Genomic DNA, 24,522 nt, shown 5'->3' with positions numbered 1-24,522 from the left:
AAGTGCGTTCTTACGTATGCCATACATATGAATTTTTAGTTTTTAATTTGTAAGCAATAATCTAATTACTACTATCTACTATTGGTCACTTCATTCAAAGAGTAACAATTGTTTTTTATATATACTTATCATAATATAGTTATAGTTGTCAGTTTTTTTTAAATAATAAAAGGTCTCAGTATAGGGAGTCCTGACAGAAAAATCAATTCATTATGTGGCTATTCTCATCCAGTCTTCTTTAGTATTAAGACCCTTATTGACCGTATCGAGAGTGGAGATATACCACTGTTCTCTGTTTTTACGTTTGATTTCCACATTGCCCCCTCTTCTCGAACAGCTAATCCTTTCTACGATGAACCATGAAAAATCCGTATGTTTGTGTTTAAGTTTCATAAAATGGTCAACCATAGGGGCATTGATTTTACCCGTTTTTAATGCCGATCTATGTTCCATACAGGAACAGGAACATATTGTTTTTCAACACCAGTGTAATACATTGCTTAATAAAATCTTTATTAGCTCCTCTTAGATCTGCATTTTCAAGGATGTTACCAATAACCTCAATGGTGTTATCTTGCGGTATATTAGTGTACAAAGCCTCTATATCGAGGGTCACTAAAATCTGATTGTTTGGGTTATATGTCATACCCTCTATCATAGAGATGATAACTATAAATGTAGTAATTGCTTAATATGCGAACATTGTATTGTTACGAAAGCTCTTACCTATAATAACTATACTATGACTGCTAAAACCCTCAATAACTGTAGGAGTAGTAACTTAATTTACCTGCTTTTATGCCCCTGCGGTTTAGCATACGTGGGAGAAACGGGAAGAGAATTAAGAATTCGCTTATTGGAACATAGATCGGCATTAAAAACGGGTAAAATCAATGCCCCTATGGTTGACCATTTTATGAAACTTAAACACAAACATACGGATTTTTCATGGTTCATCGTAGAAAGGATTAGCTGTTCGAGAAGAGGGGGCAATGTGGAAATCAAACGTAAAAACAGAGAACAGTGGTATATCTCCACTCTCGATACGGTCAATAAGGGTCTTAATACTAAAGAAGACTGGATGAGAATAGCCACATAATGAATTGATTTTTCTGTCAGGACTCCCTATACTGAGACCTTTTATTATTTAAAAAAAACTGACAACTATAACTATATTATGATAAGTATATATAAAAAACAATTGTTACTCTTTAAATGAAGTGACCAATAGTAGATAGTAGTAATTAGATTATTGCTTACAAATTAAAAACTAAAAATTCATATGTATGACATACGTAAGAACGCACTTAGTCGACCGATAACGTCGATATCAAGAGAGTATGATTTGGTGAATGTTCGTCCTTAAATAAACAATTAACTAAACCTAATTATTGGGGTTTTTTGATATATAATTTTTATGTAAAGAATTTTTTTTTTGTAATAGACAAAAAAGGAAATACATTTTTTTTTTTTAAAAGTAGAGGCAGGTAACTCCTCATCAAAGTAGTTTAAGTTGCGTTTAAATATAACAATTTCATTACCCAAATACACTATACAATTAGTGTTTAAGTTCAAATAGGTTTGTATTAATAACGTTTTTTGTCAGAAAAAAGTAAAACTCGCAATGGTTCCGGTCGCGGGTAAATGACGTCTATTGCTGACACAATATAAAAAAACTTGGCCTGGAAAGGTAGTCCTTCATCGATGTTGCCCGCGATCTTACAGATGCGGAAGTAGCTGCCCGGGAACGCTGGCCGTTGGACTTATTGAGGTATGTCAAAATAGGGAGGCAGGATGCATTATTTCGTAGCGAGATTACAACGTGTAGTCCTTCTTAACTTGATAGTTTTGTTGCTTGACTTAAAAGGTATACCAAAACCGGAAGGCAGGATGTATTATTTCGTAGCGAGTTTAATCGCGTAGTCCATCTTAACTTGACAGTTTGTTTGCTGCTTGTCTCAAATCTCTCTCACTGAGAGTATGGCCACTAAAACAGTGCCAATAGTTACTCATGAGCGTAAACATAACTTGAAGTTTTTTTAATCTGTATTACAAAGAATAAAATTAGAATCGAGATAGCGTAAATAGCTATCTATGAGTGTCAATATATTACGAGCCCTTATCGACATCATGTGGGCTTAGAAACGGAATTTTGATACAAAACAATGATAGCAAAGAGATGATTTGAGAATGATAGGGACTATATATCTTTTCTCGTCCCTTTTATGATACAGCCACAAGCAACATTTACCCGGAGCAGTAAAAGAATCCTCGAATGTTAGCAGCCCCCAGTTAAGAGGTGAGCATTGATGCCAAATAGCTTTAGGGTTTTTGATTGCCACAATTTTTAAAGAACTTATCCTTAAAAGAAAATAACTAGAATATAACTTCTAATGTTTATTTATAGGTGCGGCATTTATGGGTGAAGGACCAACCATAGGAAATATATTTAGAAAAAACCGTGTTAATCAACAGATATAACATCTAGAGGTAAAAAAAGAAATAAAACCGTTTAATACCCTTGGGTATAATAATAATAATAAAAATGATGTACCTTTTAAGCCAGTGAGGTGAAGTTTAATGAACCTCTCTTTCAACAGGAATAAACCTAACGGTACAGAGAGTTGCTTTATGATCTAAGGACAGAAAATTACGCAACAAAGAGCTCTATGAGTCTACACCCACGAGTGATCCTATAGGTATTATATAAGACTTACAATACTAAAAAAAATAATAAGTTGAAACTGGAAATCAGACAACTGATTCCTAATCAGGGAGTTTTGTTCCCCTGACAATCAAACGACTGGTTTAAAATATTATATTTCTTGACAGCTGGGGTAACTGTGAAACACTGAGACAATCTCACTCAAGATTCTAACCCTATAAACAAGTCACCCTAGTGCGTTTGCACAGGTGAGTTATTTAGTAATTATTGATTGAATGGTATAAAGGTGATTCTTCATAATAATGGATGAGAGGTGAGAGTGCTAAGAATGTGCAGGATGAATGGATGGAAACACTTTCAATGTAATAAAACGTTTTCTTAAAAAAACAAAGACTGGGTAGGTTGAAAAGCAAACCCCTTCTGTGTATACTTGAAAACTCTTGTAGTCACGTATGTACATTAAGGACTAAATCGTTGCTTTCCCAAAATTAATGATGTCCATAGTGGATCTAAAGAGATGTAATAGTAGTTAGAGCAATGCTGTATGTAGAGAATATGTTTTATGTTAAAAGTAAAAAAAATGTTTTATTTCTGTATCAGGTGACTATTTCTGGATAAGGAGAAACAAATAGTTATTGTCCTGAAGAAGGAGGCTACGAACAGCGAAAGCCTCCGAAACGCGTCGACGCATTGTACATGTGTTAAATTCGGAAGGGGCATACAAACTATTTGAAATAGGGAAGTGAATCCCCATTCGATGTTGCCCATGAGGGGTCTGAATTAACTATGATATGACAAAGTGTATTGTCTTTTATCCTCTTTTTCTCCTGTATGATTATAAATGTTTTTAATTGTTTTTGTTTTTTATAAAAATGAAATGTATATTTTATACTGATCATATTCCTATGAAAATATTTTTTGATGCAAATAAATAGCTTGCTCTGATATTATTGTTTTTTTGAGTGTAAGTGTTCCATCAGTGGGAGTGATTTGTTTAAACCCTAGATTGGGATTCTGATTGATTAGAGTGATTGAGTGATTTGATTAGTGTCGTTTCCAAAAAGGGAAAAAAATTCTTTACTTTGCAGTTACTTGGTGCTCTATTTCCATTTTGGTTGATATTGAGCCCCTCTCTCTTTTGTTTAAAATGTCACTGAAATTATACTAGTAAAGAATTCCTTCTAGATCCCTGTTTTGGCTTCCTGCTTATTTTTTATCATTTATTAGGAATTCGGGGGAGAACTGTTTAGGGTGAAAAGTAGGATTTCTGGTGTTTATCATTACATTGTACAAGTGCTGCTTAAATCTCAATATTGATAACCTAATTGACTTTATAGACAGAAAATAGTTCTTACTAATACTAGGCTATTTAGTTTCAGATCATCTAATGGGTTGCCATAGCATACACCTGTCTTTTTTCGGTGCGACTCTCATTTTCAAATTCTGACGGATGGTGTATTTATCTCTGTATCTGCAGCAAAAACAAGCAATGAAGATAACAGTTCTGATGGTTTTCTGCGGATTAATCACATAGACGAGCCAAAGGACCAAATGGGGCAGGATCCAGGGATAAGCCCAGACACACAATATCCTTCCTCCCGTAAGTAGAGAAGCTTACAGTATAGCTTTGGATGAGTCGGTCACCAATCCAAGAATTAGGCTGAAATCTCAAATTTCTTACAATAAATTGCTTCCATCTATCTTTTTCAATGTGCTATATACCTACCTTTTGTCTCTAACTGTATTAGCTCTCTCACTGCTCTTTCTACTAACCTTTGGGTGCAATAAGTCTGTCACAATCAAACCATGAAAATGTACAGATTAGTACAGTTCTACAGCAAGGATCAGAAACACCATGTAAAGGTCTATATTATAATTACAATCTGATTCATCCAGGCATAACGTAGATCAGAGAAGACTGTGCATACCTTACCTATGTTGAACTCACACCATAAAATCACATATAGGCTGTACTCTGTATGACGAACTAAATAGCTTTGGGAAAGGTATACAGATAAGCACAAATGTAGACTAGTAATCAGCAGCTCTCCATAAACACTATTATCTTTGCACTCAGATTCATCATCCACTCTCCTGTATTGTAAGGCAGAGAAGGCAATGTTCCTCCTTTTCCTGTGTCGGAACGAGGCAGTGATATTGCATGTACCCTGTGCATTATAGGAAGAGAAGAATGGCTTGCGGCCAACCCTAAAGCCAGATAATGAGGGATAAGGGAGGAACGAGAGTGCGGTTGAGGGGGCAGGTTTGATGCTTGTATGACTGTGTGTGTCTGCTTTGCACTTATCCTTTTTCCCCTCCTGTCATTGCTCCTCCTTCCTCACAACAGGGCTTTGTGCTGGGACTCACCTCCCTTCCGTAAGCATGCATGCGCCATCCATCCTTCTCTTGAGCATGAACATATAAAGTGATAAATGAATCTCAGTGAAAAGATGTGTACGTGCTATGTTGCAGAACATCAGTGTAGACCCACGATTTCGGTAATCTCTACAGTTGGTCAGCTGCCTCTTTCCAATATCTGTTTTATCTCCTTCATCTCCTTTTTTGTTTATATTCTTGTTTTTCCACTTATCAGAATCTTCTACTAGGCTTGAAGAGCATATCTTGCCTCAGTTTCTTTAACCCCTTCCATGCTCATGACGGAACGGTTCCGTCATGAGCCACGGTTGAGCTGTGCTCATGACGGAACCGTTCCGTCATGGGCCCGCCCGCGCACGAACCCTTCAGCACCGCGGCGGAATTCGCCCAGCGCTGAAGGGGTTAAAAAAAAACAAGTAAATCTTGGATTTGTTGGCATGTGCTCATGCTGCCTGTGGATTTAAGGGCTTGTGCCATTTCTTTCAGTGTGCTCCTCCATTTAGTGGCCCTTCGCAGACATGCTGGTACCTATCCTATTCAATGTTCTCAGTATAATGCATCCATATGTTTGTGTTTGCAGGGTGGGGGGATGTCTTGAGGGAAAGAGGGGTGCCACACAGTATTGTAAAATCCTCATAGATCCTGTTTCGGAGTCAAGTTCCGACCAGCTATATGCACACACGGTTGACACTTTTCTTTTTAAATATATACCTGAGGCACAAGTGTAAAAAAAAGTTTATAATTTCTGTGTAAAGGCGAGGGTGATCTAAAAGCACATTTAAAAGTAGCATGAAGGTCTTCCTGAGATCAGGGCCGGACTGGGAACCAAAACCGGCCCTGGCAACTGTGCAGCCGGCCCTCCTGGGGGAAGGGGGGTGTGCGGCCGAGCTGTTTGCTTGGGACGGTTTTGTCTAATTTTGTTACGGGCCGATATTGCCAGCCCCTGGTAACAAAAGCAGCCCCCAGGGGCCCAAAATAGGCCCCCACCCTGGCGGCCCACTGGGGAAACCCCCGGTGCCCGCTACGGCCAGTCCGGCCCTGCCTGAGAACCATGACACAGTCTTGGGCCAGAGCCAAAGAAAGACATCAGCAGTACTAGCACAGCTACCTCATGAAAAAACAAACAGGCGACAAGAACTTCTTTTTGTGGTTTTTAAACGTGTTGCTCTTATGATTGAAAATGTCACCTTATGAGTAGTGTTGAACATTGTCTCATGCAACCACTGCTTGTGTAGATGTTTTCGGGTTGCAAGGCACAAATAGCAATAGTACCACTTCCCATCTCAAAAAAAGAAATGGTCTAAAACGCCATTATATATTTAAATGGAAAGAGTTCTACCAAAATTAAGTTGATCTTCAAAGCTAAGTATTAACCAAAAAGATAAATACATTTCAGCATGCATACTGAAAACAGGGAGGGCCTTCACAAGTGTGCAGTCCCTGGTTATTCGTGGTGTAGGTCTCTGACGCCACTTCTGGTGCAATTAACAGCACTCCCACTCCTAGCGGTGCACACAATAGTCCTGTGAGACATCAATTGCACCAAATGGCTGACTATACTGGCGTTTCGTAGTGGGATGAACTGTGGGCGGACATGCTGTTCTACTCAGAGGAGTGGCGTGAGGGAAGCAAACAAAACTTGATAGATGGTGACACCCCACCTAAAAAAAGAGCAAAAATAAATTTAAAAAAACCAATAAATCAAAAACACCGGTGACACTCTAAAACAAAATAACGTGTCTAAGGAAACATAGCCATTAAAGTACTTGTAAATGTCAAGAGCATTTTTCAGCTTTTACTTTTGCCCATGCCACTTTGGTAGCTGGATGAAATGTCAGACTTGTAGAAGCCAGTTCCATTCCAGTTGATTATTTTAAATTTCTCGTGTTCCAAGATGTACATCTTCCTTTACTGCTTTAAAATAGATCATACTTTGCAGATTTAATGTGACGGAAAGTCTCATATTCAGCTTGCACCTCAGAATGGTGTTGTACTAGCACCTCAGAATGGTGTTGTACTAGACGCAGTGCCTGTGCGTGTGTAACCTCTGGTATATGTTGACATTGTTTGTTATGCAGGGTGTCACACAGATGCCTTATTACTGAACAAGCATGAGGAGAAGGCATACTGCAGATCTCACTATAACGGAGAAGAAATGTCGATCCCTAGCCATCCTGGCATAGATAAGTAAACTCATGTTAAACAAGTTTAAAACACTAGAATTTAAAAAAAACTCCATACAGTAGTTCTCTCATTTTTTTGTGTTTATGCAGTGGCAGAGTTTTTGTATCTTTTTCCTACAACGTGTAGGGAAAACAGCCATCACATTGCATGCGTTACAACACATGCGATTACAACGCGGTTGTTACAACGACCGCGTTGTTACATCTCAGTACCATTACAACGCAAGTCATTACAAGACATTGCTCTAGGGGGCGCTCTAAACTAAGGAATAGAATAATTTATTATTCCAACACCTTCCCTAATGTTGCACACACTGGAGTTGGAATAGTAGGGGGTTTCAACTTGCCGGAATCAGGCTGGGCAACACGTGAAGGGCATCTGCTGAGCCCTACAACTCCTCACCGCCATCCTTTAGCCCACCGAGCGCCGTGAGGGAAACGGCCGGCCACGCAACTCGGACTTCATTTCCCAGGTGCCCCGGTGGCAGAGGCGCACCTGGGACGTCGCAGCCTGCGCCCGGAGGCGCCTACAAACACCGGAAAGCCTCCTGTCCCGCGGGACGCACGCGGGGAGCGTCCGGGGCTAAGCCCAGGCAAAGGGCGGGCCCTCTGTGGCCCTCAGGCCTGAGGAGACTGGTCTGGGCCATAGACTCGAGTCCTTTAGTGCCGGACTTCACTCGCAAAGTGAGACCCTATTTGTTTTATCCTGGTATTTGTGTATAGTGCAATTTTTTTCCTTCTTTTTTGTTTATTAGCCTAATCATACTTGTATATAATGTCTAAATTGAAAGTTGCTAAACCCGCTCCTGTGTTAGGGACCATGGATAATTATTTGGTGAAAAAAGTGAACCGAATAAATAATGATCGTAGGGCCTCCTTGGGACTGGGGAGCACATTAGTGGCACAGGAAGATATGCCCCTGCTTATGGCTGACATAGATGGGGGCACTAACCTGGACATTAGAAATAGGGCTGAGATACCGGTTGTTGCACAGGTGCATGCAGAGTCACAGGAAGGCCTGCCGGATAGCTCAATTGGGGAAATAGTGGAGGTACCACCAGCCCCAAGGCCGGTGCGATCCTGTAGGAAAACACAAATAAAACGGGGTGGGAAGCATAATAAAAAAAAAACTAGACCAAATTCAGCCAGTCTGCAATGGCTCAAGATCCTCTACACCCGGCCGAAACAATGAGGGTGATGTTAATCTAAATCTCGAGCAATTTGCTCTCCTGATAAACACTTTGGAAGTGAAGATAGAGGCTGAATTAGAGGAGATGTTAAGACCATTGACAACTAAGCTTGACATTTTGGCATTGGAAGTAGATAGACTAGGTGGTCTGTTAACTTCACACTTGGCATCAGCTACCACGGCCAGAGCTAAGGTTGTGGAAAAGGGGCAGGAAACATTGATAGGGAATGCACAGCAGATTCCACAGCAAGTTGCTGTAGCAGTATCTGTTCCCCCTGTGACACCGGCCATACCTGCTCTGCCTACACATCCCACAATAGCTCCGGAGGGCAGACCTGATCATATGCACATAAGGAAATGCCGCTATCCTAACCTCCCACCTGATTGCGCACCGTATGTGGTGGTGCTGACAAATGTTCCATCTTGTGATGACCACTCAGCTTTATTATATGGGGATTCCCACGTCTCATTAAAAAATAAAACAGTCGCATGGCTTAGCAAAAACGGTGGTTTTCCAATTGCATATTCGGACCAAATAATAGCAGTAAGAAGGGTGAATTGGGTTGGACCGTCTAGAAAAACAAGTAGTGGGGATTGCATTGTTGTCAATTTTAAGCATCCTCAACACGTGGCAACAGTTTTACTAAGAGCATCCTCACTAATGTGCAATATGAACAGTATATGTGTTCGCCCATTGGGCTATTTTTATGCACACCTGAGTAAAGACCCGCCTCCTCAAAGGAAAATTAGGCCAGCAAATCCAACTCAGACCCCTGCCTTGGATGCACCATACGTGTACAATGTTGTTTATCAACGTGGGTATGGGCCTCCTGTAGAAACACAGAATAGATTTAATTTTGTTGGTCATTGTAGTAATGGGTTTAATGTGGACATACAGAATAGATATGATGTTCTGTCTGGCTTGGAGGCGTGCGACTGATGTGAGGCGTCTGCGGGCCAGGGTAATGTAATACCAGCTGAGACGGCACCCATTGAGATCACACAGGCTAAAGTAAGTTGTAATAATGTTATTTCTTGGAACATCGCGGGGCTGGCATCAAAGATGGCGGACGTCAATTGGATTATGTATATTAAGCAATTTATGATCATCTGCTTGCAGGAGACCTGGCTAGAGGATTGTGACTTTTTCCTTGAAGGGTACAAGGCCTTTTATGTTCCTGCAATAGCATCAAGTAGAGGAAGGCCTAAGGGGGGTTTGGTGACTTTTATTTCTGTCACACTCTCTTGTAAAATTCGTAGAATTCTAACAGCAAACTCTGGATTTATGGGTTTAGTACTGAATGGAGAAAATTGTGTGGCTGGTTTGGTGAACTTTTATAATGCTGTCAATGTTAACACAGGTCCTAACCAAATATCTGCACTAAATGTATTTATTAATTCTTCATTGAGGGAATGCCTCCATAACCTTATGATTATGGGAGATTTTAATGTTCATCCCTGTGGCGACCCCCTGTCGAAATGTTTAATGGATCTGCAGTGTGACCGCCTTGGCGGTTTGCATTTGGAACATACGTTGGAAGGGGAACATTTTAATGATTTATTGAGCAGTTTAGATCTTTCTTTGGCTATGGCACTGAGGGATCCCACAAATTGCTTTGATACCCCAACTTTTAAATGTCATGGGAGGGGTACTTTCATTGACTACGTGTTACTCTCTTTGCCTATGCAGTCTTTTGTGGACTCTTTTACCATTGAACAAAGTGAATTCAGTGATCATAACCCACTCACTGTTCATTTGAAGGGTCCCTGGACAATTAAGGAAGACGGGAAATGTATTACTGGCAGGTTGAGCACAACCGATGAGAGACGGCGTCTTAGATGGTCAATGATTACTCCTGACCTATTATACAAAAATATTAGGGATAACTGTACGGAGGATATTAAGAACTGCATTCAAGAAGGAGCAGACCCGTATCAGGTTCTTAGTGCTTGTCAAAGCCTGTCGGAGAAGGTGTCTGACCTGATGATGGTCCCAGTAAAGAACACAGAGAATGGAGGATCGAGATGGTTCAATCACGCTTGTTCCAAGGTGGCACGTAATCTAAGGATAGCCTTGGCAGCCAATCCTAGAATAAAAGCGAATGTAAAGTTGTGTCGCAAAGATTATAAGTCTGCCATCGCCCTACGTAAGGATCTTTTAAGAGTGGAGGCATGGGATGATATTCTTGATCCCTCTATTTTAAAATGCAGCTCTAGATTCTGGGCGGTAGTAAAAAAAACATTTTTGGTCCAGGATCCGGGTGATGGTCTAGTATGCTGCATAAAAAAGGAAGAGTGGGAATCACATTTTAAACAATTGTATAGCTGTATGGTGACTGAAAATGTTAACTTACTCGCTGGCAATAGTGGTGGAATCATCACGTTTGATAGAGGCGAGGTTTTGGAGGGTATAGAGGGACTCACAGCCAGGAAAACTCCTGGCCCTGATGGAATCCCACCTGACTTATATAAGTCTGAACCTAGCTTTTGGGCACCCATTTTAGAGTCGGTCTTTAACGCAGCTGCTGAAATTGGCTGTCCCCTATCATGGGGAGTCTCAAAAGTTGTCCCTGTTTTTAAGAAGCGGGATAGGGGCAGTCCTCTTTGTTATAGGCCAATTTCACTAATAGACTCTATGGTGAAAGTAGTGGGGAGAATTCTGCTGCGGAGATTGACAAACTGGGCGCTGGAAAATAACATCATGTCCACCTCCCAGTATGGCTTCTGCAGTGGACGTTCTACTATAACTCAGTGCCTTAATCTTTTCTTAATACTAAGTAAATACACTGTTGTTCAGAAGGGTACTGTCCATCTCGCCTTCATGGATCTGTCATCAGCCTTCGACTGTGTCAACAGGGGAAGGCTGTGGCAGTCCATGAGGGAGAAGGGTGTGGATAGTGGCATTGTTAATTTTCTGGTAGACCTACACAGTAACACCAGTGCAAATGTTAGGTATTCATCGGATCTGTGTACTACTGGTAACTTTGATATTAAGAAGGGTGTGCGCCAAGGTTGTATTCTCGCCCCCTTCCTTTTTAATTTTTATATTAATGAGTTAGATACCGTTTTGCAGAAGGTACAGGCCGACTGTCCTAGAGTTGGTAGGCGGGGTATTCCTGTTCTTTTATATGCAGATGATGCGGTTTTAATCTCTAGAACCGAGAAGGGTCTCCAAGCTTTATTAAATGCTTTTAAATCGTTCATGACAGAAAGAGACCTAATGGTCAACAATTCTAAATCATTTGTTATGCAAGTTAGCCTACAGCCAAGAAGGAACTTTGTATTTAAATTATTTAGATGACGTATCTATCCCCATTTCGAAATTGTTCTCATATCTCGGGGTCCTATTTGATACCAAACTAAGTTGGGGCCCCCTCCTGGCCAAAAAGAAAGGGGAACTGGCAAGGGTTAACGCTACCATTTTTAACTTTGCATCGAAATTGGGGAAGAAGCCCAACAATGCCATGATGAAACTTTATAATGCAAAATCAGTGGCAACTGCTGTTTATGGCAGTGAATTATGGGGCTATGTGGCTGGAGAACAGCTACAGGTTGCTGAAAATGCCTTTATGAAGCGTCTTCTATGTGTTCCAATTGGTACACCTAATCTGGCAGTACATGAAGAATTGGGGGCACAATATTTATGTGACATTTTTTCCCTGCGCCCTTTGACTTGCTGGGTAAAACTGTGGTTGAACCAGGACATTCCATTAACCCGCTTGATTGTGAGTGATCTTATGTCCCATGATAAGGCAATGTGCATCCCCTGGTTAAAATATTTGAAATCCTGTTTCTCTCGACTTGGTTGTCTGGAGTTGGTTGAAAAACCAAGCGGGATCGTAAAAGGGGATGTGGAGGCAATTAAGCGTGCTTTTTATATGGGGAGAAAGGTTCAACGAGAAGGAGAGGAGCTCCTGAAACCCAGTATCAGGAAATATGTCATGTTAAAAACATGCGAGACAATGGAGCCATATCTGACGGGCTCATTTAGCTCCCACGAGAAGTTCCTGCTGACAAGGTTCAGGTTAAATATCTTTCATCATCTGTTAATTAGACCTAAAACAGATATTTTTAACAAGGCTGCAGCTCCCTGTGGCTGCAACGGAAAGTCTCCACAGGATATGCTGCATTTTATATTTTTATGTAAATTTTATGAATACCCACGCAAACGCTATCTGGTTGCTCTTTTAAAGAAACTTAATTTTAATCAGATCAGACCAGCACTAATGTATTTACAACTTTTGTACAGTGACAGTGTTCTCCATGTAACTGAATTCTTAAAACTGTCTGTTAAATTGAGAATCTGTATGGACCATTGAGGTTGCCTCTTTACTGTTTGACTGCCTCATCTACTTCAGGAACCTATTATATGGATTATACTATATTTTGCGCTATTTACATCTTATTGATTTATGGCACTATTTAACATTTGTTTTTTAACTGTGAAGTTTGTATGCATACTTTTATGGTTTGAATCAAAATCGAAATAAAGTTTCTCTACTACTACTACTAGTAGATTATACTATTCCTAAGACCAGCGTGCTCCCTAGAACATGTCGTTGCGTTGTAATGGTACTGCAATGTAACAATGTGGTCATTGTAACAACTGTGTTGTAATCACTTGCTTTGTAAGCGCAAGCGATGTAAAAGGCTATATTCACGAGTAGTGACTCATGGCAGATGAAAATAGCAACACGCCATCCCTCCTCTTTGTGTGTCATGAGTGGGCTCTTAGGAATAAAACGGATCCCCTGTAGAGTGTACCTTACTAGCTTTCCTTCTAGTTCTGAAAATTCCCATCAGAAACTGCGGTAATAGCCTCACTTGAATGCCTGTGCCTAAGGGGGTACTTTAAAGATTCTCTGGCACTGATCGTTTTGAAAGGCATTAGATGGTAATGGAACACAGAGTTATCTGGTTCCCCGACCATGCCTTTTAATTTATCTCTCTCACTTTTATCTTTATCTTCCTTTCTCCCTCCGTCTGGTTGTCTGTGTCTCCCCACCCCCAGTTCTCTTATCGCCCTCTCTGTGCCTCTGTCCCTTCATCTTTCAACAATCAGTAGTTTTGTGTCTCTATCTCTGTCTCTCTGTCATCTCCCTGTAGTTATCTATTTTCAAGGTTTGTTGTGGTAGGACGTTTCTTGTTGTTAGGGTAGGTAAGGGAAACTATGTACTACATTTTGTCACAGAAAGTTGGTTGAACATCCTTTCCTTGAGCACTAGCATGGGCGGTGTAATGTATCACATTATCTCACAGTAGGACCCTTGGAAAGCCTCTGTAAACAAACTGATATGTGTTAATGCTGCGCTCTATCTCCTCTCCCAGTGGCTACATGTAAAGATGAAACAGTTTGGGGGCATTTCCGACCCCTTCCCTACATTCAAAGTAACACAGTGGTTATACTGTGCTAGTTCTATTTCTCAAGCTCCTCTCACCTCTATGAAACATAGAATTATAGTACTCTTGCTATGGTTGTAGTGAATTTAGTATTGCTGCACTCTGTGGCCTTCATTGCCACTGTTGAAGAGGGGAAGTGTTGGAAGGCGGACCCCGAGGAGTCGGTGAGACCACCAAGGGGGGGGCCCTCTCACTGCACGAAGTAGCCGAGCGCTGCCGAGAAGTCTCCTGAGAGATCCTTCTCCTATCCCGTACTAGCACAGTAACACCACCACACCGGACTCAAGGAGGTTGTCTCAAGACAAGCAATTCTTTATCATCAATAAAAAGGTTACGAGCTCAATATTTACACGAAGGGATCGAGGGATCCACCAAAAGTCTCAATGTCTCTTTGGAAGGGTAGGGGTAGCGGGACAGTCTTTGGCAGGAATGTGGTACGAGGGTACCTGGGGCCCAGTTCTTATCCTCACGCTGGAGGACCTCCGATCTCGGAGGGGTCGAGCCGCGACGGCGTCAGCAGGGCTCTGGCGTACAGTTCGTGGAGAGCCGCGATTCAATCAGCAGGGCTCTCAAGATGGTCTCTGTTCAGCTCGAGCCGCGACGTCGTCAGCAGGGCTCCGAGGAAGGTCTCAGCGAGGTGGGGCCGCGACGGCGTCTGCAGGGCTCCGATGTTCCAGGTGGTTCAGAAAAGGGTTCACAGGAGGGAGCCGCGACGCAGTCAGCAGGGCTCGTGATGGTTCCGACAAGAGTTCTTCTCCGTAGGGTCAGCCGCGATTCAATCAGCAGGGCTCTCGACTCCGGGATACAACTGCCGAGCTGTGGTGGGGTCGCCCCAGATATAGGTCTGGAGCCCTTTGATGTCCGGACCGATGCGCCCGAGGGGGCGGAGTGGCCGGGTGGAGGTGGCCAGACGCCCAGCAGGAGAGGCGCCAGGCCCATGGGAGTTGCAGGGCGATCACACCTTGAGAGGGGAGGACAGTTGGGGGTCCCATCGATACTGTCCTCCGCCGGGGCGATGAATGGTTCCTGCGGCACCCCCTGGCTAGTTCGTGGTGCCTCGATGTCGGGGCTTCGCTGGGGTCGAGGCCGGGTTGAGCGGGGTCGCGCCGGCTGGTGCACGGTGTGACGTGGATGCCAACAAGATGGCGGAGCCACGAGGAGTATGCGTCCACGTGCAGCTCCGGGTGAAGGGCCTTGGTGCAGTTCAGACGGGTGGCCCGTGACGGTCGGGGCGGGGAACGGGCACAATCCAGGGGGTTAAGGACCACGCCACGAGGCCGGGTCCAACAGGCGTCCCCCCCAGCCGAAGGCATGGAGAGTCACCCATCTCCTTGGGGATTCTCCTCGTTAAGGCGGAAGAAGCGGGACAGGCCGTCGGCGTTGGCGTGGTCATTGCCGGGCCGGTGTTCGACGTCAAAGTCCATCCCTTGTAGCGAGATGGACCACCGCAGCAGCTTGGGGTTCTCGCCCCGCATTTGCATTAGCCATTGCAAGGGCCGGTGGTCGGTCTGGACCCGGAAGTGGGTGCCAAAGAGGTAGGGCCGGAGCTTCTTGAGGGCCCACACCACAGCGAAGGCCTCACGCTCAATAGTGCTCCAGCGTTGCTCTCGGGGCAGTAGTCGTCGGCTGATGAAGGCCACTGGTCGGTCGAGCCCCTTTTCGTCGGCTTGGGATAGGACGGCCCCGATCCCATACTCGGAGGCGTCCGTCTGTACCACGAACTCCTTCTGGTAGTCCGGGGCCTGCAGCACCGGAGCAGTACACATGGCTGTCTTTAGGGTGTCGAAGGCTGTTTGGCAGCGGGGTGTCCAGTGTACCTTCTTGGGCTGCTTTTTGGACGTTAACTCTGTGAGGGGGCCAACAATGCTCCCATAGTCCCGGATAAACCGCCGGTAGTATCCGGTGAGGCCCAGGAAGGCCCGGACAGCGGTCTGGGTAGTGGGGGGTTCTCAGGTCTGGATGGCATCTATCTTTGCTTGGAGGGGGGCCACCTGCCCGCTCCCCACTTGATGGCCCAGGTAGGTCACGGATCCGTGGCCGATTTGGCATTTGCTGGCCTTGATTGTGAGCCCGGCCCGCTGAAGGGCGGCCAGGACGGCCTTCAGGTGGAGAAGGTGCTCGGCCCAGTGGTTGCTGTACACGGCAATGTCATCTAAGTAGGCCGCGCTGAAGGCCTCAAGCCCGGCCAAAACCTTGTTCACCAGTCTTTGGAAGGTGGCCGGGGCGTTCTTCATTCCGAAGGGCATCACCCGAAAGTGGTAATGCCCATCCGGGGTCGAAAAGGCGGATCTTTCTTGGGCGCCGGGGGTGAGCTGGATTTGCCAGTACCCGGCGGTGAGGTCCAGCGTGCTCAAGTAGCGAGCGGCCCCTAGGCGGTCGATCAGTTCGTCGGCCCGGGGTATCGGGTGTGCGTCTGTCTTGGTTACTACATTCAGGGCTCGGTAGTCCACGCAGAATCGCAACTCCGGGGGGTGACCGGGAACTGCGGCCTTGGGCACCAGGACGACAGGGCTGGCCCACGGGCTGTCGGAAGGCTCGATGACCCCCAGGGCCAGCATCTTCGCTACTTCGGCCTGGATGCAGGCCCGCACTCGGTCAGGCACCCGGTAGGCTCTGTGTCGTATGGGGGGGTTCTCCCCGGTGTCGACGTCGTGGACGCACCAGTGGGTCACCCCCAGGGTGAGAGAGAAGAGGGCTGCGTAGTCCCGCAGTAATCGCTGGCAGTCGTTGCGCTGCTCCGGGGTCAGGGACGAGGCGAGTTGGACCCCTTCGATCGATCCATCGTGACTGTCGGATTGCAAGAGGTCGGGCAAGGGCTCGGAGTCGTCCTCGCTCCCCTCGTCGGTCGCCAGCAGCAGGCTCAGTTCGGTCCGGGCGAAGTGGGGTTTTAGCCTGTTCGCATGTAGGACCCGGAGGGGGTTCCGGGGGGACTCCAGATCGACCAGGTAGGTGACGGGACTTTTCTTCTCCACCACCTTGAAGGGCCCGGTCCACTTGTCCTGGAGGGCGCCGGGTTCGACCGGGGCCATGACCCATACTTTCTGACCTGGCTCGAATTCTACCGTAGAAGTGTTGCGATCGTACCACCGCTTCATGTCCTCCTGGCTGGCCTCGAGGTTGGCTTCGGCTATGGCTCGGAACTTGCGGGTCTGGTTTCGGAGGGTCAGGAGGTATCGGTAGACGTCAGGAGGGGCGCCTCGGGGCTTCATCTCCCAGCCCTCCTTGACCAGGCTGAGTGGTCCGCGGACCGGGTGCCCATACAATAGTTCAAACGGGCTGAACCCCAGGGACTTCTGCGGGACCTCCCGATAGGCAAACAGGAGGCAGGGCAGCAGGACATCCCATTTCCGCCTGAGGGGTTCTTCCAGGCCCTGGATCATCCCTTTCAATGTTCGGTTGAACCGCTCAACCAGCCCGTTCCCCTGAGGGTGATATGGGGTCGTGAACTTGTATGTGACCCCGCATTGTTGCCACAGGGACCGCATGTACCTGGAGATAAAGTTCGTGCCACGGTCGCTCACCACTTCGCTGGGGAATCCCACTCGGGAGAAGATCCCCATCAAGGCCCGGCCTACCACAGGGGCCGTTATAGTTCTGATCGGGACCGCCTCCGGGTACCTGGTGGCGTGGTCCACGAGGACCAGGATGAAGCGGTGGCCCAGGGCGGTTTGGGGGTCCAGGGGTCCCACAATGTCGATTCCGACTCGTTCAAACGGGGTGCTGACGGCGGGAAAGGGCTGGAGGGGGGCCTTGACCCGACCCCCCGTCTTCCCGCTGGCTTGGCAGGTCTGGCAGGACCGGCAGTGGTTGTCCACATCTCTCCGCATCCGAGGCCAGTAGAAGTGGGTCACCAGACGACTGTACGTTTTGTCTTGCCCCAAGTGTCCGGCGAGGGGCACATCATGGGCCAGGTTGAGAAGGAACTCCCGGAAGCGGAGGGGGACCACCAACACGCGGCCGGCCCCGAGTTCTGCCACTTTCTGTTCACTGTACAACAGGCCCTCGGCCCAGTAGATCCAGTGGGTGCCGGTCTGGTCACCGTTGGCTTGCGCGGTCGCCTGCTGTCGGACCCCTTCGAGAGAGGGACAGGACTGCTGCTCTTGCTGGAACTGCTCTCGGGTGGGGCCCCCTTCATGTTGCCATTGCGTCAGTTCTGGTAGGGCGCTCGGAGAAGCCATCTCTTCGGGGGAGGATTCGCTGGGCCCGGGGTCGGTGTCCGCCTCCTCCTCGCTGCTGGCGGGAGGGGGTGTGAGCCCCTCGGGTCGGGCCGTCCCGGAGGTCGAGGAGGAGCGGGGGGCCTGGGCGGTCATGGACCGGGTGATGGCGCAGGCCCAATCAGCCAGTCCCAACATTCGGAGGTGCTCTCGTCGTTCTACTTGAGCCCAGGGGGAACTCTCCAAGTCGTTCCCCAGGAGGCAGTCAACCGGGGCGTCGTCGCGCACCGTCACCTTCAGCAGGCCCGTCACCCCTCCCCACTCGAAGGGGACCAGGGCCATCTGGCATAGGCTTTCACTGTTGTCGGCCGTCCGCACCGGGCACAGCACATTCGGTAGAATCTGTTCAGGGGTCACCAGGTGGCAGCGGACAGCGGTGATACTGGCGCCGGTGTCGCGAAGGGCTTCGGCCCGTTGTCCGTTGACCGTGACCTGCTGCCGGTACTTCTGGGTGTTGGTTGGGATGGGGGTGCAGGGTACCATCTCTCGGCTACCCAGGCAGACCAGGGACATGGCTGCCGGCTCCCACTCAGTGTTTTCTCGGTCGAGGGCCTCTTCTTCCTCCTCTCCCCCCAAGGCGGCAGCTGTCAGCTGCCGGGGCGGGGGCCCGCCGGCCCCGTTTCTTCGGTTCAGGGGGCAGGCCGGGTCGCTGGCAAAGTGTCCGGTTTGTTGGCAGCCATAGCAGGTCACGGGTGGCCGTGGTCCGGGTCAGGCCGGGCCCACCCTTCGCGCTAGGCTCGGGGAGAGATGTGGCTGCGGTGGCCCTCGAGGGGGGCTCCTGGGGGCCCCAGCGGGAGGGTCTCGGTTCCTGTTCGGCCCTCCCCCCCCACCGCGCTGGCGTGGGGGTCCGTTGGGGTTCCTCTGGTACTCCCCCATTGAGCTCCGGGGGACCCGGGAGTTGACCCATCGATCGGCCTCGACGGCAAGTTTTCGCGGGTCGGTCATTTTGCTGTCGAGGAGGTGCTGCCTCAGTTCCACGAAGCAATTATTGGAAAGGTGTTCCCAGACGATGAGGTCGACCAGTTGTCCGTAGGTGGTTACTTTGCTGCCTTTGATCCACCCTTCTAGGGCCCGACTGAAAAAGTCCACATATTCCACCCATGTGGTACCCGGGATTTTCTTGCAGTCTCGGAACCGCTGGCGGTACATCTCCGCTGTTAGCCCGTATCGGGTGAGCAGGGCCTCCTTCATGTGATCGTAGGAGGTCATCACCTCCTCCGGTAGCTGGAGCAGCGTGTCCCGCCCTTCACTCAGGAATCGCCCCCACAGGCCTGCGCCCCAGTCTTTTCGGGGCACCCGATGGGAGGTCATGGCCACCTCGTAGGCCTTGAACCATTGTTGGATATCGTCATTCTTGTAATACTCCTTGACGACCTCCTTCGGGATATGCACCTTGGCCTCGGGGGGCGGTAGAGTGTCTCTAGTACTGGGGGTGTTGGTCCCTCCGTTCTTGGCCTTGATCTCGAGCTCCTTGAGACTGCGCTCGTGCTCAAGAGTTAGTTTCTTTTCCTCCAACTCCCGGTGTCGTCTCTTCTCTTCTATTTCTTCTTGAAGGCGTAGCTGCTCGAGGGCCAGTTTCTTTTCTGCCAGCTGGAGTTCGCCGTCCAGCCGCAGTCGGGCGAGCTCTAGTTCGTGGCTCCGGACCTTTTCCCGCTCTCGTATTTCTTCCTCGGAGAGGCCGGTTTCTAGGCTCTTTCTTCCTCCGGTTGCCGGGGTCAGTGCGGTTGCTGTGGTCTCCGTCAGGGGCAAGGGCCCTTCTTCCTGGGAGGGGCCTGCCCCAGCCTCCAACCATGCCCTCAGAGCTTTCTGCATCTCTTCCTTGGTACCGAGGCTGGTGGTTGCAATGCCTTTGTCTCTGCAGAACTGTTTTAATTCTTTGTGCGTATATTCTTCCAGCCGTTCGGGCTGGAACTCCATTGTCGCGTTGTTTTCCTGGCTGCTCATGATGCTATTCGTTTGGATGGGTAGCTAGTGGGTACTGGCTGGTACGTACTGCGTTCGGCTCGGATCCCGTCGCTGGCCACCAAATGTTGGAAGGCGGACCCCGAGGAGTCGGTGAGACCACCAAGGGGGGGGCCCTCTCACTGCACGAAGTAGCCGAGCGCTGCCGAGAAGTCTCCTGAGAGATCCTTCTCCTATCCCGTACTAGCACAGTAACACCACCACACCGGACTCAAGGAGGTTGTCTCAAGACAAGCAATTCTTTATCATCAATAAAAAGGTTACGAGCTCAATATTTACACGAAGGGATCGAGGGATCCACCAAAAGTCTCAATGTCTCTTTGGAAGGGTAGGGGTAGCGGGACAGTCTTTGGCAGGAATGTGGTACGAGGGTACCTGGGGCCCAGTTCTTATCCTCACGCTGGAGGACCTCCGATCTCGGAGGGGTCGAGCCGCGACGGCGTCAGCAGGGCTCTGGCGTACAGTTCGTGGAGAGCCGCGATTCAATCAGCAGGGCTCTCAAGATGGTCTCTGTTCAGCTCGAGCCGCGACGTCGTCAGCAGGGCTCCGAGGAAGGTCTCAGCGAGGTGGGGCCGCGACGGCGTCTGCAGGGCTCCGATGTTCCAGGTGGTTCAGAAAAGGGTTCACAGGAGGGAGCCGCGACGCAGTCAGCAGGGCTCGTGATGGTTCCGACAAGAGTTCTTCTCCGTAGGGTCAGCCGCGATTCAATCAGCAGGGCTCTCGACTCCGGGATACAACTGCCGAGCTGTGGTGGGGTCGCCCCAGATATAGGTCTGGAGCCCTTTGATGTCCGGACCGATGCGCCCGAGGGGGCGGAGTGGCCGGGTGGAGGTGGCCAGACGCCCAGCAGGAGAGGCGCCAGGCCCATGGGAGTTGCAGGGCGATCACACCTTGAGAGGGGAGGACAGTTGGGGGTCCCATCGATACTGTCCTCCGCCGGGGCGATGAATGGTTCCTGCGGCACCCCCTGGCTAGTTCGTGGTGCCTCGATGTCGGGGCTTCGCTGGGGTCGAGGCCGGGTTGAGCGGGGTCGCGCCGGCTGGTGCACGGTGTGACGTGGATGCCAACAAGATGGCAGAGCCACGAGGAGTATGCGTCCACGTGCAGCTCCGGGTGAAGGGCCTTGGTGCAGTTCAGACGGGTGGCCCGTGACGGTCGGGGCGGGGAACGGGCACAATCCAGGGGGTTAAGGACCACGCCACGAGGCCGGGTCCAACAGGAAGGAACTGTTGTCCCAGCAGCACAAGCAATTGTGAAGCAGAGGTTTGCTAATAACCACTTCTGCAGCCTCATCCTAGTAAGCTGTTTCAGCATACAGGCAACTGCTTTCCTCAAAGTGTGATCAGCAGGACAGAGACTCATACTTTGTTAGGAAACTTAAACAAGGAAAGCAGTGACAGCTATCTAAAGGGTGACAAAGACTTCAAGACAGCAAACATGGGGATCAGCTTTTGTTACAGGGAGGGTCATTAATTGTTACAGGGAGGGTCATTATCTTGGATCCAGAGAAGACATGTAGAAGGCAGAGTTCTGAAAAAATTACCTTGCCAGAGGAACCTAGATTCTTGGCAGGGGGTGAGTTTACACCTTTACAAACCTCAGCCAATCCTAACTGAATTATCCAAGAAATATCTTCATTTCTAGTGGGTGCCAATATCTTGAACAGACAACAGCTGAAATTCTGGCCTCTCATCCCACATTTTGCTGCATTCAACACTTACTGTTGCTAGTCATTGTTTGCAAGGCTTGGTTTCAGATTATGTACATTGCTTTTGTTGTAGGGCCGTCCAATATGACCTCTGTATTTTCATTAAAAAGCGAAGAAGGGAATAAAGAGAGAAGAGACCGAAGAACCACTGCTGACAATTCAACAAGTGAGTGGGCTGGACACAGTGTTTGTTTCTTGGACCTGTGAACCAAGTTCCGTTTTCTCAATACTAGGCATTACACACGCAAAGGTTAATCTACCCACTGACTGCGTAACATATCCATTGTCTCGATCATTTCATGACATTCTGAAAACAGATATTAGAAATAAAATTCAACAATAATGTGACATGTCTCGGCACCTCATGGTATGCCTCCCGTACCTCTGCCTTGTTCTGCTTCACCTCACTTAAACACTGATGGGTGCTCCTCTTGCCTTTTCTTCATTCATGCGTCAGTATTGCATCTCCTTGCACTTTGATACACTACATTGAAGCTCATGTTTCTCTTTCACTGCCATGGATGCTTGCTTGCTACTCGGTCACCAGTATGGTGGCTCCTTCCTCCTACACTCTCATCATCATGACTCTTCTGAAATGGAGCTTTAAGGAGAATACTCACTACATATGAAGTTGCAACATTTGAAACGTCATAAATGTCAATCTCCCACGTCCACCAAGTACCATAACGGATCAGTGTTTGTAATATGTTTAGACACATTTGAGTTGGTCCCACAGCCCGAGCTGTTTAGACTGCATGTGAAATGTTGTTGTATGTGGGATGATTTATGGATAGTCTGAACAGCTGTGGTAGTATAAAAGCTCTCAAATCCTGCAGTGCAAAAGTACACAGTCTATGTCATGTGCTGATATATTGCAGTACACAGAGAAGCTTTGTGGCACAGTCAAGCTAAACATAAGGGTTGCAACATATTTCTGTGTGTCATGTGTAGAAATTGGTGTGTGTGCACCAAATTAAACCCAAGGGTCGCAACATTTGTGGCTTGCATACTGAAATTTGTATAAGAATTCAACTTCAGACTATTAGAAATACAGATGCTTCTTCTTTGGGCTAATGATCTTGGTTTATATCACTCTGTTACTGTGTTATTTGTACAAAACGTTGTTGATAAATTCCATTCCAGTTTGAGAATGATTTGACTATAGCAACAGTATATTACCAGTCTATGGTTGTGCACATGGAAGGCTGTCCTGTATTAAGCAGAACATGCTCAGTTATGATTGGTTTTGGAGGCAAGGAGATTTATAATGCATGGAAAAAACCTTTTCCTAAGACTATGAAATCAAACTCCTGTACCCTCTGTTGAGGAACAAAAAGTAACCCCTAATAATGGCATCTTATAGCAATATAATCTGCATCACACAGTTGAAGACTATTAATTTATAAAGGTAGTAATTTTATTATGTCTGTTTTCGTCTTGTCCGACAGGCTTTCTGCACCCCGCTTCCAACCTTACAGTGACCGCAGAGCAACCGCGTGAGCGCTTTTTTTCCGATCGTCCTTACACAGGAATAGGCGAATGTAGTATGCTGCAAAATGCTGGTATGTTGTAATGGCCAGGTGCTGTAACATCTCTAAAAAGCTAATGGGCCCGTTTTGGCGTAGAACATGTGCAAAACACCCATAACTTTATCACTGTGAATATATTGTATACTACAAGCCAACCTTCCCTTATTTCATTAGGTATATTGGGGACTCTCTTGCCTGAGATATTTCTGAATTCCCCACATGCCCATGAGAGTTTGTTTTCACTATGCTTCTTTGTTGCCCATTACCACCATATTTCACTTTCCAAAGATGATCTTAAAAAACTGATAGACACTGTTGCTGACCGAGCAAACACTGAAGATGATTTCCCCGTTGCTGGGCTGCTTTATCCGGCAGTTTAAAGTGATTTGAACTTGGTCCATGGAAGCACACTTGTATGTAAACTATCTCCCACCACACTGCACTGCACATTTAAATGTCTAGTTGCCAGACATTAAATTACACCATCCGATTCAATCCACTTCAATAGTATTGATCACCTCTTCCTATGGAGCACCTCATTGATCACCTAACCACACAACTCACTTGCTCCTCTGTCCGGATTTGCCTTTATGACTTCACCTTCCAGTGGGAATGCCAACAGGCACTCCTTTAGTGGAGTTATTAAAAGCCAACACCCTCACCATCATTGCTCACAAGCAAATCATCAACCAGATCTGGCCAGAAACCATATCATGAGTACCCATAACTTAATAAAAAATCAGTGATCTGATCATTGACTTCCCATCCATGGCTAAATAAAAACCCATAAAGAGATGAAATGGCACAATCAAAAACATAGACAAATGTCTTTGAAAAGAGTCTACACTAACGTGGAAGTCCACAACATAGAAATACATTTTAACTCCCTCACATCATGTTTCACAAGGCTATCACAATGAATGACCGCTTACCAGTAAAACATAAAAGCAAAATCTCATCCTGTTGATCCATCCATGGCAATCTGCATCTTTTAAGGGAGAAATATAATCAATGCCGAACAAAGAATTACATTTATTTAACAGTTTTATATAGCACTACAGTTTGTGAGCCTGAATGTGATTTAGTTAGAACTCATTTAAAGCTTACATGAGATACAGGAAATGGTCAGAAAATGGGTCACAACCAGGCTGGTGAACTGCATTTCATAGTTCAAATCTTAAGAACAGACTATGAAACATAAGCATGGAATTTTATCACGTATGTTGTGTAAGATGTGACATTAAAAATAGAGGGAAGAGATGGGGTTTTTAGTTATTTCATTTTAAAGAACATATA

The 24,522-nt window shown here is 47.0% G+C and overlaps 1 protein-coding gene across 3 annotated transcripts in view; it reads left to right on the top strand.

Moving 5' to 3' along the window:
- LOC146856172 (uncharacterized) overlaps positions 1–24,522 on the top strand; it is a 91,503-nt gene that overhangs the window by 53,781 nt on the left and 13,200 nt on the right. The window contains exons 4-6 of one of the 3 annotated variants that reach the window (XM_085654226.1): positions 4,143–4,265; positions 21,771–21,863; positions 23,146–23,259. In XM_085654226.1, coding sequence (XP_085510352.1) covers positions 4,143–4,265; positions 21,771–21,863; positions 23,146–23,259 — 330 coding nt within the window. The remainder of the gene's footprint in view (positions 1–4,142; positions 4,266–21,770; positions 21,864–23,145; positions 23,260–24,522) is intronic. The other 2 variants (XM_085654227.1, XM_085654229.1) reach the window with 2 other exon arrangements.

Source organism: Triturus cristatus, chromosome 4_1 (genome assembly GCF_964204655.1).
Source record: "Triturus cristatus chromosome 4_1, aTriCri1.1, whole genome shotgun sequence".
NCBI lineage: Eukaryota > Metazoa > Chordata > Amphibia > Caudata > Salamandridae > Triturus > Triturus cristatus.
This window is presented reverse-complemented; position numbering and strand designations above follow the sequence as displayed.